This window comes from Sciurus carolinensis, chromosome 14, assembly GCF_902686445.1.
Source record: "Sciurus carolinensis chromosome 14, mSciCar1.2, whole genome shotgun sequence".
Lineage (NCBI taxonomy): Eukaryota > Metazoa > Chordata > Mammalia > Rodentia > Sciuridae > Sciurus > Sciurus carolinensis.
Window position 1 is genome coordinate 37905257 of NC_062226.1, and position 12843 is coordinate 37918099.

A 12843-nucleotide genomic window follows, 5' to 3' on the forward strand; every position below is an offset into this window, starting at 1 on the left:
AGCAGCCCCGCGTGGGGAATGGAGAATGAAGAGAAAGTGGGAAATGGGCACTGTGAGTGTGGCACCTCTAGACGCAGCTGTGCACCCTTCACTGAGCAGCAGACCCCTCACCTTCAGACCGAACCTCCACATGAGCTGCCCTTGTGAAACAGGAGGGCTTTGTGATGCAGTCTGCAGCCTGTTCTGTCCTCTGTGAGGCGGACATAACAAGGGTGAAGCCCTGGGAGTCGTTGGGCACTAGGCCCCTGAACGCCCAGAGATGGAGATGGTTGGTCTCCTCACACTAATGAAGTTTAGGCCATGTTGAGCCTTACATCTATTCTGTGGGACACTGGATATCCCTTATATACCTATGGCTCCGTTTTCATTGTTGTCCTAGTTATCTGGCAAATCAGACGGAGTTACTGTGGATTGAAGAGCAAACCTACAAGAAGCTGCTGCCAGGTAGGGAAACGCTATCATCACACTTGAGCTAGTTTAGCCTCAGATAAGAAGCTTTCAAAGTTTCAGTGTTTCTCCACATTAAATCCCCTCCCCATTTTTATGCCATATCTTCAGTTACCTTTGTATATTGCTTTTATTCTGAGAACCTAATTAATTCCTTATCAGCCCTCCCTCCAATGTACGCTAATGGAAAAGCTAAGACCCTCCCTACGTGACTTAAGAAATAGATGCTATAAAGTCTACCTCATTAGATCTCAGAAGACCTCTCAATATTTTTCTGGTTAGTGAGTTTTGTAAGCAGGAGTCCTTGGGTCATTAGAAATGCTCACCTTTTCCACTTTTCTATGTCATCCCAAGCTCTCTGCAGAACTTGTCATGGGGACAGGAGGATGAAGAATGGAGAATCTCAAAGTGAATCAGAAATAAGCAGAGAAGGGAAATGTTGGGGTGACAAAAGGTGGAGTATGGGTAAAGGAAATGCAGGAGAGTGTATCAAATGCAGACAGCTATATAGAAAGGCAGTAGGAAATACGAGTTTTTGTCTCATTTGGGACATAAAAAAATAAAATGGCATCCTAGACTCACATTCTCATGTTTTTGTCTTCAAGCATCACCAAAAAGTCAGGCAAAGGGACAGAGATGCAGCATCAAGAGGTAAAATCCCAACCTTTCATCTGAATCCACTGTGAGCTAGCTTCCCATATAGTATACTGTCCCTCTACTCCTGGTGCCAGGAGCCAGGTGTTGTAATCACTGAATGCCCCAATTTCCTCAAATTGATGACTTTCACAGAGGACTTACAGGGTTGGGAAATCTGAACATGGAAATGTTCCAAAATTCATTACCTTATGACCCTGAAAAGAAATAATTGAAGAAGTAGGCATATGTCCTTAACTGTCATTTATTAGTTTTTATGACCTCATAGAAATCATTTTATCTCTCAGTCTTATCCATAAAATGATCCTCTCTCACTCACATTGTGATTGTGAAGATCATATGACATTAGGTAAGGGACATCACATTGTAAACAGTGATTCTACACATAAACATGCCTTGGAGCATAGACCTTGAGTTTTCAGTTTCCTCTTTCTGAGTCAAAGGTCTTAATATTCAGCTCCCAATAGGAAGCCCCTGAAACAATCCAAAACCATATAACATTGTGTCCTGGTTCCTCAGCTAGGAGACTTTCCCATGAGGAAGCTGAGGAGCCACAGGAGCTGCTGTCTTTCATGAAAAGGTGATCTCTTGCTCTTTACAGTCTTTCAACTCTCTGCCTGCCCTGTGATTTCTTAGCTAGGCCTGGGGCAGGGATGAGGACAGGGATAATGGCTGGTAGGAGACATGCATGGTGGGGACTAGATTATTGGTTGAGAAAGTTGCTATGGCAGTGAGGAGTCCAGATGTCTCAGAAGGGAGGATACAGTCACCCAATTCTTCTCTGTGCTAGGATCACAGCAGTTCTACAACTCAGGATTTGACTAGTGCGTAATTCATAAAAGGCATTACATGGGATTGCACTCAGCCATGACACAAATTATCCCATCAAGAGAATGAATAATGAAGTCATCATTGTCATACTCTTTACATTTATACCCTTTCAAAGTGACTCCTGGGTCTGACTAGACTCTGCTGACATTACCTCCTCTGGTGCATCTTTGGGGAAGACAGTTCCAGGGACCCCTCATACAGGAGCCTAATCTTATTCTCTCCTTAAAATTTCTAGAGAATGATATCCAACAGATTCTGGGTATAGCAGCAGGGATAGCATCCCATAGCTCTCAGAATGATGAGTGCCCATAGGACCTCATTTTCAACAGTGTAGACCCAGCTCTTATAGGACTCTTGGGATGGAGGTAGTAATCCCCAGCAAAGAGGTAGATGTCACTCCATCTTTCATTGTTGTCATGTTTTCGTTCCCAGCCAGGGTTGGCTTCCTCAGAAGGAAAGTGTGCGGCAGCTTCTGTGTGCAGATTCCTGCTGCCACATCTGCAATGGTGTGGCTCTAGAGATTCAGCAATTGCTGGAGGGTGAGAACAACCAGATCTGCTCTACTTTACTGGGACCATCATGGGGCTGTTCTTGCCTAGAGATGATGTCCATGTCAAGTGTGTCTTTTGAGCAGAATCTGGAGCTTCGTTCCCGGCATTCCAGAGACTCTTCAGTGGCATCTGTAACCCCAACACTAACACAACTAATAGAAAACAAATGTTTAACCCAGACAGTTTCCCAGAAAACTGATGGAATCAGTATCCAAGAATACCTGGCTGATCACCTCAAGTTAGGGCAGGAATTTCAACTGGCAGATAGGCCAGTAGGCCCAGAGACTATGGCTCCTTCAAGACTTGAGGAATCTATGGCTATAGTGAATGAGCAGGAGATGCTGCAGAACAACACTTACCTTGTTCAGGAGAACCAAGCTCACCATCACTTGAAGCCCAAGGTTTCTTCAGTATCACTGAAGTCAGAGATCACTAACCTGACACATCCTATGAACTTACACGTGGAGTCAGTCCTCCCGGCCCACCTGCCTTTACTCAGTCCTAAAGTCATGAGGTTTCTTGAAGTACATGTGAAAAAATGGATGCATTTCCAGAGATGGGGACTCCCCAGGCGTGTTGAAGATTCCCTGAGGCAGCTTATGCCAGACCCAACATTGTTTTTCCGATCTGAAAAAAACTCACAAGTTTCAACCATGAATTCTAAGGTCATTATTGACAAACTTAGAACCATTTCCCACCAGACGTGGGGTTCATTTGTAGCAGGACAGCCCACCCAGTCTATCTGGGTTTCTGAATGGTCTGATGTGGATCCAGAACAAAGACACCACTGTCAGCAAATTCAAAACTATAAGGTACTAGCCTTACCCTCTCCTGCCCTTAAAGTCCTAAGTGACCTCTATTCACTGACTGGGGAACAGGATGATGAATCACAGAGCAACCTGCAACAGAAATACAATCAGCTCTTCTGTGGCCTCCCTACTCTGCACAGTGAGTCCCTCGTTGCCTCTTTCTTGGACTCTAAAGGTCTCTCCAAGAACAAGAATGTGCCCAAGTCCCTCTTGAAGGGTCCTCTTCTCTTCAATGACCTCCACTCCCTGCTGTCCAAATCTCCACCTGAGTCAGCCCCAGCCTCATCCCCAACCTCCCCAAAATGCATGTCTCCCTCTGAGAATCAGATCAGTGTCCCATTTCTGACTACAACTGAGTGCGAAGCCCTGGAATGGCACTTGCTGCAGAGGCAACTCCAGCTTCAGTGGGGCCTGCCAGCAGTCTTCCGGAGGTCTCAGCATGCCCTAGGCCCCATGCAGTATGAGCCAGGTGACAAAATCCAATCTCCTGGGACTGTGAAGACCCCCTGGCCAGGGAAGTCCTTCTCAGTCCTCACCAGGGAACTGCTCTTCTTCCCAGAGCATGCCCGCAGGCTGCTGGAATTCCACCTCCAGAAGCAGCTCATTCACCATCGCTGGGGCCTGCCCCCAAAGATCCAGCAGTCCATCCAGTTGCTGCTTTCCTCCAGTGAGCAGCAGACCCTGTCCTGGAGCAGTACAGCCCTACCCAGTGTGAGCATGCCCCCGCTTCCATCCCTCGAGGACAATGAGGCTGGTGACCTGTTCTCATCCATGGTGCCACACTTGTTTGCCCAGGCCAAGGCAACACTGCAAAGCCACATCGACTCCAAATGTGGACAGATCCACCAGGGCCAGGTCCCTGCCTGTGTATGTAGCTCTTGGGAATGCAGAATTCCTGGGGGCCTGGCATTGGCTCCCTTCCCCTGCATTCCACAAAGCCAGCACCTGGAACTGCAGGCAGCAAGTGACCTTGACCTACAGCACAAAGTTATGCCCTGGATGCCAGTGGCCCTGGACCAGCAGCAGCACGTCTTACCAGGTGTTGGCACTGAACACCCTAAGCTGCCCCGAGCCCTGTCTGAGGGAGCCATTGAGAAACTGGAAACCATGCTCCGGCACAAGTATCTGGTCTTCCTGTCAGGCCTGCCTGCTCTGTACTGTGTGGCCCTGTCTAGGGCCATGGCCCCAGCAATCTCTAGCCAACCTGTGATCACAGAGATGGGATCTGAGCCTGTAGAAATCCCAAAGGAGCCTCTGACTCAGATGATCTCACCTGAAGACTCCTGCAGGAAGCTCGAGCCATCCTTCCAAGATGATGAGGAGTCTTGGGCGGACAATGCAGAGGAGTTCCAGCCTGAAATACAGGTGGAAGAAATGACAGAAATGGTGCCTTCAGAGAGCCAGACTCCTCCTCCCAGCCCCTCCTCAGCCAAGACACACATCTTCACCAAACTGAATTTCCACCTGAGAAAAAAGGTCATAGAGATGCAATTGGGAATTCCCATAAGGATAAGAGAGTCCAGGGAACCAACTGAGGGAGTTGCAGAGGACATATTCACACAGGAGTCTCTTGGGAGTCTAAGCAACCCAGAAAGCACGGTGGTCCAAGAACTGCCCATCACACCAGAGTCTCCTCCTGCCCCAGACTCAGAATGGGTCCCCCTTAAAGAACAGTTGGCTACTGAGCTGAAGGCAATACAGCACAACCTAAAGTCACCTAGTTCCAAACCGGTGCCCTATGGATCAGCCAACTGGGCTTTCAAGATCTCACAGCTCAGTGGAGTCATAACCGAGGCCCAGATACTTTGTGTTCAGGTGGAGGCCAGTGTGAGCAACCCCAGCCTGGAGGAACCCTGGAGCCCTGAGCCCTTGACTGACAAGATGGAGGACTTGGCTCAAGTCCCCACACTGGTAGAAAAGAAAGAGGACCCAGGGAAACCCAAGGCAGCAGGGGACCTGGGAGAAGGGGATGCAGGGCTTGGAATCTCCTCAACCAGCGAAGAAAGACACCCTGCTGAAGATCAGAGACCAGAAGGGATACTTCTGAGCAGGGTACCCCGAGGCTCCTGGCGATGGAACCGGAACTTTCATCTTGAGGATCCCTGTCAACACAGCCACCAGAATGACCCTCAGCTGCAGCTTCCAGAACCACCCCCAGCAGTCCCTGAGGGGAAAGAATCTGAGCATGACACGCAAGACAGGCCAAGCAAGCCACATGTCATCCTTGAGCCCACAAGGAATCCCAAGAGTGCCCAGCCTGCGGTGCCCTGTGTTTCCCAGGACAAGCCTTTCCTCCACCAGAAAATTCAGGGTAAACCTTTGCAGGGCCAAACTCTGCAACGTCAGGTTTTGCAGGAGAAGGCGATGCTAGCCCATGCTCACAAGAAGCCCAGCCTTCCAGAGTCTGGCTTGAGAAATAAAATAAAATCCTTTCTGCACTGCATTACCCCTGAGAAGAAAGGCAAAGGGCATGTAGAGTCCACGTTCTCTAAAGCTGGGAAGGTGTCCAAAACCAGAAAAGAAAATGTTGAAAAGAGCCTCACTCCAGCCAAAAGCCCCATGGGGAGAACTAAGACAGAGAAGCCAGATGGGCACCCCAAGGCCCGTTCAGCTTCCCCCGAGAAGCCAGCAGGCCCGACCTTCTTAAATGGTCCCCATTCCCCAGACAGTAGGCTCCGGCTACGCTCCCGACAGCACGGTTCTGCCTCAGCCCTGGGCCATCCCCGCCACTGCCCTCGGCACTGTCCTCGAGTGCCTTGTGCCACCCAACCAGGGAGCACACCCTAGCTCCCAGCCCTCACCCCAGAAACATCATCCTGCTCAGGAGAACTCTCAAAGCAATGAGGAAGTGTTTCGAGGCTCCCCAACCTGTGTGTCCCCTGAAGAGCGTTGCTACTGTCATTTCCGCTGATGTACAGGTGCAGCACCACCTGAAATACACTATATATCTAAGCAGAGTTGTCTGTCTCCTCATTTCCATTATACTTTGTTAAGAGATGGCATGAAGAAGGCTACCTATGTAGGGAAAGAGTTTTAAACCACATTTCAGATGGGACACTATTGTACTGCTCCCTCTCAGGGACTTGAATAAAGTACATTGAAGGCAAAGGCTGTACTTGAATTCCAATAATTTACCATCCACATCTACCTATTTTACATGTTTCTATTCCCAGGGTCACGATAGTGGTGATAAAAGAATAATTCTGAAATGTTCTAAATGTAATTACAAAGTCCAGAGGGTGATGTGAAGAAAAGGGAAATTATTCAGTTATCAGCTGCAGATAGAATCAACAGAAAGACCATTAACGTTGATTTAAATCCCATCAACACCAGGGCCACTAGGCCCTGTTTACATATAAACACTCTGAACTTTTATAACCCCAACCAATCCAGACAATACTACTTCTTATAGACTCTCCCCCTAGCCCAAAACATTACCTACTTCCCATTATTGTGTCCCTATTATCCATAGCAAATGTAGGTTACAGTGCTTTCTTTTCCCAAAGTTTATTAAAAATACATTTGGCTCCAATCTAGTGGACATTTTCCAACCTAGCTCTGCTGCTAGAATTTGTGAAAACTTGTCCCAGGAATTTTTTTATTTTTCTGGCTAGCATCTGTAAAGGCTTAATAAGCCCTTTTATTTCATAGATCTCTTGGTCTCTAGTGTTTTGATTTAACTGTGTCTAGTGCATAATGATATATTAATATTAGTTTCATGTGAGGTCTAGACAAAGCATTGCATCATGTGATGAATTCTATGAGGTGTGAAGCCCTGACACAGGAGGAAGTACTTAGTTGATGAGGAGGAACTGTCACAATAAAAATGACCTTAAGAAGTATCTTGTATTCAACAATTAAATATGTGAGTATTTACTGTGTGTTAGGTACTATGACAAACACAATATTGTAAAGGACACAACCCTGCCAAGGTGGAGCTCCTCATCTCATCTCACGTGGTAGACACTCACATGACCAAATTGTCTAGTCAATATATACACTTGGAAGCCCAATATTCATCTCAAACTATAAAAAAAGAACTCCTGAATCTCTGCTCCAAACTCACCCACTCACATCAAACCCTTCTGATCCTATTTCCCACATCAGTTAATGACAGATCCATATTTCCAGTTGTTCAGATCATTTATAGTTGTACGTATCATCAATAACTTTTCCTCTTAGCAGTCCACATCCAACCCATCAACAAATCCTTGTTGACCCTACCTTCAAAAATGCATCTAGACTATGACCACTTACCACATCCTCTACTGCTATCATTACTGAAGTAGCATCATCCTGAGACCATACCCTAAACCATCTGTCCTCAACACAGAAACATGGTGTTCCCACAGAGAATCCTGTCTTCATGAGAGAATGAGCTATAACCATGATACCAGGTAAGATCACCAAGGCAGTGAGTGTAAATGAAGGAGAGATCTAAGGACTGGGTCCTGGGATACTTCTACTTTAAGAAGATGGAAAACATAGGAGGAACCAGTAAGCAGAGGAAACAAAATCAAGAGCCCTTGAGGTAGCCGGAAAACCAAGAGTGTGGTTTACTGGAAGCCAAAAACCGACGTCTTTCAAGGACAGAGAGATTGCATACAAAGCCAAAAAGACAAGAACCATCAGATTTAGCCACAAAGAGATTCCAACTTTTAGAACAGCCTCACGTAAATGATGCAGATGAAGGCATGGCTAGAGGGAATTCAAGACAGAATGAAATGAGAACAACTAGTGACAGCAAGCTTAATTCCTTCAAGGAGTTCTGTTCAAAATAAGATGCATAAATATGAGGCAATAGCACCAAGAAGATATTCTCTAAAAGTTTGCACAAATTGATGTTGAGTGATTGTGGAAAAGATGCAGTCAAGAGGGATAAATTAATGAGGCAGGAGAACAAGGGAAGAGATGCTGAAACTGTGAAGGAATGGAAGAAATGAAGGAATGGGAGCAAGTCCCCAAGGTGAGAGGCCAGCTCTGGCTAAAGCACAGACAATTTGCTCATGTAAACACAGAGAACATAGTATGAATGAGAGCAGTTACTGGATCAAAAGAATAACGATTTCTTCCACAGCTAGTTAGACCAGGGACAAAGACCCAGAGTGGGGAAAGGACCACAGGAGCAATGGCTATATGGAGAGCCAAAGCCAAAAAACTGGAGGTAGAGAGGGATTCTGGAAATTACCATGGAAGGTTTCTATTGGGGTTTAAGGAGTTGGTCCCAGTATGAGGACCCAAATGGACACTCTAAAGTGGTTGAAGTTGCAGGTGGTTGTATGTATGTGAAGCAGGTGCTCTTGCAACACTGGAGGAACCGGAGAGACCCTGGAGAAAACACTAAATGCATCCAACCTGCACAACAGCAAGTGGAAAGAAAGAAAAGGAAGGAAGGAAGGAAGGAAGGAAAAGGGCATGCAGCATCCTAGTGCTCAGCAAGGGACCAGGGAGGATTGGGTGTGGGAGGAGAAAGTTGAGAAGCAGGAAGGAAAACGGCTGCCCTGAGTAGACAAGATAGACCTGTGTTAGCCACCTAGTATCCCTCAGAAGATGGTACCTCTGCATTCTCCTTCCACCTATCATGGAGATGTCAAGAGTTTGAGAAAGGACAGAAAAGACAGGGCTTACTTATCATGTGGTTTGAGGGACAGGGGATATCCCTCATCCCTAAGGAAATGCAGCATCCCATCAAACCAGGAGGAAGTGGTGGCAGCACTTGCTTCCTCTGACAGAGCACCACTGGTTAGCACAATGTGTCCACTGCTGGCAGGATGCGGCAACCCAGATGGGAGGAAGATTGGATGAGTTCCTCTTCTGAATGATGACTCTGTACCTAAAAAGATGGAGGCCCAGCCCCTAGTTGGCCCCCAGGGAGGGAGGCACAAGGCCCAGGCCTGCTGAGCCAACACTCTCTAGGTGTTTTCCTGAAGCTTCCCAGAGATCAAAGGAGGTCTTGGGCCAGGCACATCCTCCCTGCCTGGTGGGAGCTGCACAGAGAGACCCAGAGCTAGGACACTAGAGGGAGGCCCAGAATGAAGGGAATTCACTCAGAAGGGTCACAGTGGCATCAGGTGGGGAGCCGGGTTAGTGTGCACACATCCTGGCTTAGGGTGGAGCAGGTCCTTCCCAGGGCCCCCCACAGCTTCCTACCTGCCTTATGCTCATGTGGCTGAACAAAGTCCCAGAACAAAGAGCTGGAGGAGAGAATTGAGCTTCAGCTGAGACCTTCTGGATTCTGAGTTCTCAACAAAGCCAAGATCCGAGAGAAGACAGGAGCAGAGTCTGAGATTCATGCAGTGTGCTGATGGAGGAGGAAGCCTCCTATCCCATAACCTAGCACAAGACCACCCTTTACCTCTCCCTCGGCTCAAGAGAGGAGAAATCAGAGGCACACATTCAAGAATTTGCTACTCCAGAAATAGGGGTAGACGCTAGGAATGTATCAGTGCTTGGGAACTTTGGGGTTCACCTCTAGCACATTGTGATACGGTGACTGGTCTGACCTTCTAGAACCCTTCCCTTAGGCACTTCAGAATTGTCTGGAAGGAATTTCAGGTCAAGTGACCGTCAGCAGAGGGAGGACAGTGGCCTCTCTACAACATCGGTTCTGTTCAATGCTGGGTCATGAAGGACAGGGACCTTTAAGAGGCTGCTTGGCTTTTGTGCCAGCTCACTGAAGCCCAGGCAGGGAGGGTGAAGAACACGGGATGAGCCAGGAATAAACCCCATGGAGATGCAGCTTCCTGCACCATGGGGGAGTCGGTTGGACCTCTGCTTCTTTATCAGCCAACCAAGTCTTATACTTCACCTGGACTCTGGGGCCCAAGGCCTAGCCCAGCCCCATCATAGAAGGAAGGACAAGAATGGTTCCTATGTCCCCTGCAAGGAGAGGAAAGGAGCGGGGACAACCTTCAGTTCAATGAGGACATAAGAAGTAAGCACAATGCAGGCATGGAATGTGCTGGGGACACAGAGTGCCAGACCCTCACCAGGACTAACTGGGCTTGCAGAGGACTGTTCATTCCCGTGCCCACAGACGGCGAGGCCAGGACCCTAAGAAAGCAGGGGGAGAAGGACTGGCTAGAGAAAGATGCTGTTTCCAGAAGGTTGTTCGGGTGCTGCCAACAGCCCCCTTCCCTGCCATGTGCCCCTCCTGCACTGTAACTTCTCTGGGTCCAGGACCAGGCAAGGAGCACACTGGGGGATTTCCAGAGTGTATCACTTCCAAGGTCAGGCCCCCTACAGAGGCCACAGGGGCAGGACGCTGGGCAGGCAGCCTGACCATGGGAATCCAGACAATGGGAAGGGAAGCCATTGCTTTCGGTAAATAGTGCTGGCAGCTGGGGTGTGTCAGGCAAAGTTGGGGGTGCAGGGAGTGGGGCAGAGAGAGAATTGAGAAGAGGGAGGAGATCACACACAGAAAGAGGCAAGGACAAACCTCAGCCACACAGGTACATAGGAGAAAAGATGCAAAGTTACCCATGCCACTCAGAAAATTATTCAGAGCACACACAAACATGTATAGGAAACATCCTTAGGGAAGTAAGAATGGAGGACTGTATAGAGGGAAAGGAGGGGTGGGAAGGGTGGGAGCGGGGGAAGGAAAAAATAACAGAATGAATCAAACATTATTAGCATATGTAAATGTATGACTACACAAATGGTATGCCTTTACTTCATGTACAAACAGAGAAACAGTATGTATCCCATTTGTGTACAATAAAAATAAATAAAAAAAGAAACATACCTACCTTAACCCATGAACACCCTTAATCAGACATGCCCAGAAGAGATGGGCCCCAAAACTCACTCACAAAGACAGGTTTGCATACAGAACTGACACGCCCATCGCACACACCCACAGACAAATGCAGTCCAAACCCATCCTTCAGACTCCTCTCCTCCCTAAGTCTCAAGGCCACTGCTGCCCAGGCCTGTCTCTCCCTCCTCTGAGCTCTGGTTTCTAATTTCTGTCCTATTGCTTGTCCTTTAATTCATGTGCATACCACTGGGCACATCAACTTGGCTGTGTGCTCTTAAAGAACTGTCAAGCTCAGGAAGTGAGTCCACTGTCCTCTTCAGCAGCCCATCCTTCACCTACAAAGGCCCCCATTTTAATGCTGGATCCGTGCCTGCAGGTGCCTGACCCCTGGACTCTTTGTCATGGCAGACACAAGAAAACAGCAAACCCACAGACACACCCAGTCCTTTTACCCTCAGGAACCCTTAAGAACCAGGTCTTGGGTCCCCAGGAAGGTGCCCCTGACACAAGCCATGACCAACTGTGTAGCTCTACCCCACACTTTAATTAATGTGAACCACAATCCCACCCTACGATCCTACCTCTAAATCAACTCCAACCCATTCCCAGAGAGAACTTCAAGGAGGACCCTTAGAACAGTCCACATCAGAAAGGTAATACTGCTGGGTGTTAACTGAACATGTTTACATGGCCAAATGAGTTTGACATAGAAAACTGTGATGTCCCCTCTCCCCAGGGTCAGGGCACTTATCTGCCCTAGTTGGATAACAGTGGGGACACTCGTCCCCCTCATGCATGGAGGGCCCAGAAAATGGCCAACAGCCTCTCACCTCTACCGGGTCAATAACCCACATTATGCATTACGCCTGAGTCCCTCTCCAGACTCTCTTAGAAGTTTAAAACTGATCTGCCACACAAAATTGAACTCCCTGGCCAATCTTAATCCTAATCCTAAATTCAAGCAGTGCCCTACTCCAACCCTAACACGATCTCAGGCCGAGGTACCCTAGCTCTTGTCATCTGGTGTCACAAACCCAATCCTGAACCCTACTTTCACATCCCCAGGATTCCAGCTCTGTGCTCACCACGGTCCACTCAAGTTTGCAACCACAACATCAGTGCTGTGCTAAGCAGAAGCCTAACTCTAACCCTAACCCTTGGTGGTGACACAGTAGGTAATGTGTGTCTCCATTCTGGGGACATCAATGTCACACCCATAGTAAGGGCTGTGTCACTTGTACCCTCAGGGACTTATGTTTCTTTCAGGACCAACTGCACAGTTCACAGGGCATCTTGTTCCTGGAGGGCTCAGTGCTCTGCTGGGAACCAGGAGCACCAAAGCACCCAGGCCCAGGCCCTTTGACCCTTGTTGGATACACTGGCTCTTGGGGCCCTGCCCACCCCAAACCCCATTCCAGGATTAGCCAAGACCCTTAGCTGAAATTCCGGCCAGAGCTCTTCCCGCTCTTACTTGCCAGGCTGGGAGCATCTGCTGCCCTGGAAGCCCCCAGCAGGCAGGAGCGGGTGGGCCTGGGGCTGAGGGGAATATAGCCTTCCCCAGTGTGGGAATTTCCAGATTCTTGCAACGTTCACACCTAGCATGTCTGTCACAGAACTGGCCCAGGTGCCTGTCCTAAAGAGGTAGAGGGCCTGCTGATGCTGAGGCTGAGGGGGCTCAGTAAACATGGTTCCTCTCCCCACTCCAGGGTCTCAATCTTGTCATAAGGTGTATTCTAGGTGTATGAGTTCTGCACTCACTATCAGGGTAGAGCTGACGTCATCACCTTCC

At 48.3% G+C, this 12843-nt stretch overlaps 1 protein-coding gene across 1 annotated transcript; it reads left to right on the forward strand.

Annotated features, from left to right (window-relative positions):
• The first annotated feature begins 300 nt into the window (after positions 1-300).
• Positions 301-6227, forward strand: LOC124964636 (protein FAM205A-like). Its single transcript, XM_047525171.1, has 4 exons — positions 301-444; positions 1053-1098; positions 1621-1681; positions 2365-6227. Exons 1-4 carry the CDS (start codon positions 301-303, stop codon positions 6077-6079), a joined length of 3966 nt encoding a protein of 1321 aa, XP_047381127.1. The 3' UTR covers positions 6080-6227.
• Positions 6228-12843: the final 6616 nt, after the last annotated feature.

Bases quoted from the DNA above. Each gene is read 5' to 3' on its own strand.
- LOC124964636 (XM_047525171.1), top strand. From the start codon at position 301: ATGTTGAGCCTTACATCTATTCTGTGGGACACTGGATATCCCTTATAT. The intron at 445-1,052 runs GTAGGGAAACGC...TTTGTCTTCAAG, and splicing joins CTACAAGAAGCTGCTGCCAG to CATCACCAAAAAGTCAGGCA. The intron at 1,682-2,364 runs GTGATCTCTTGC...TTTCGTTCCCAG, and splicing joins CTGCTGTCTTTCATGAAAAG to CCAGGGTTGGCTTCCTCAGA.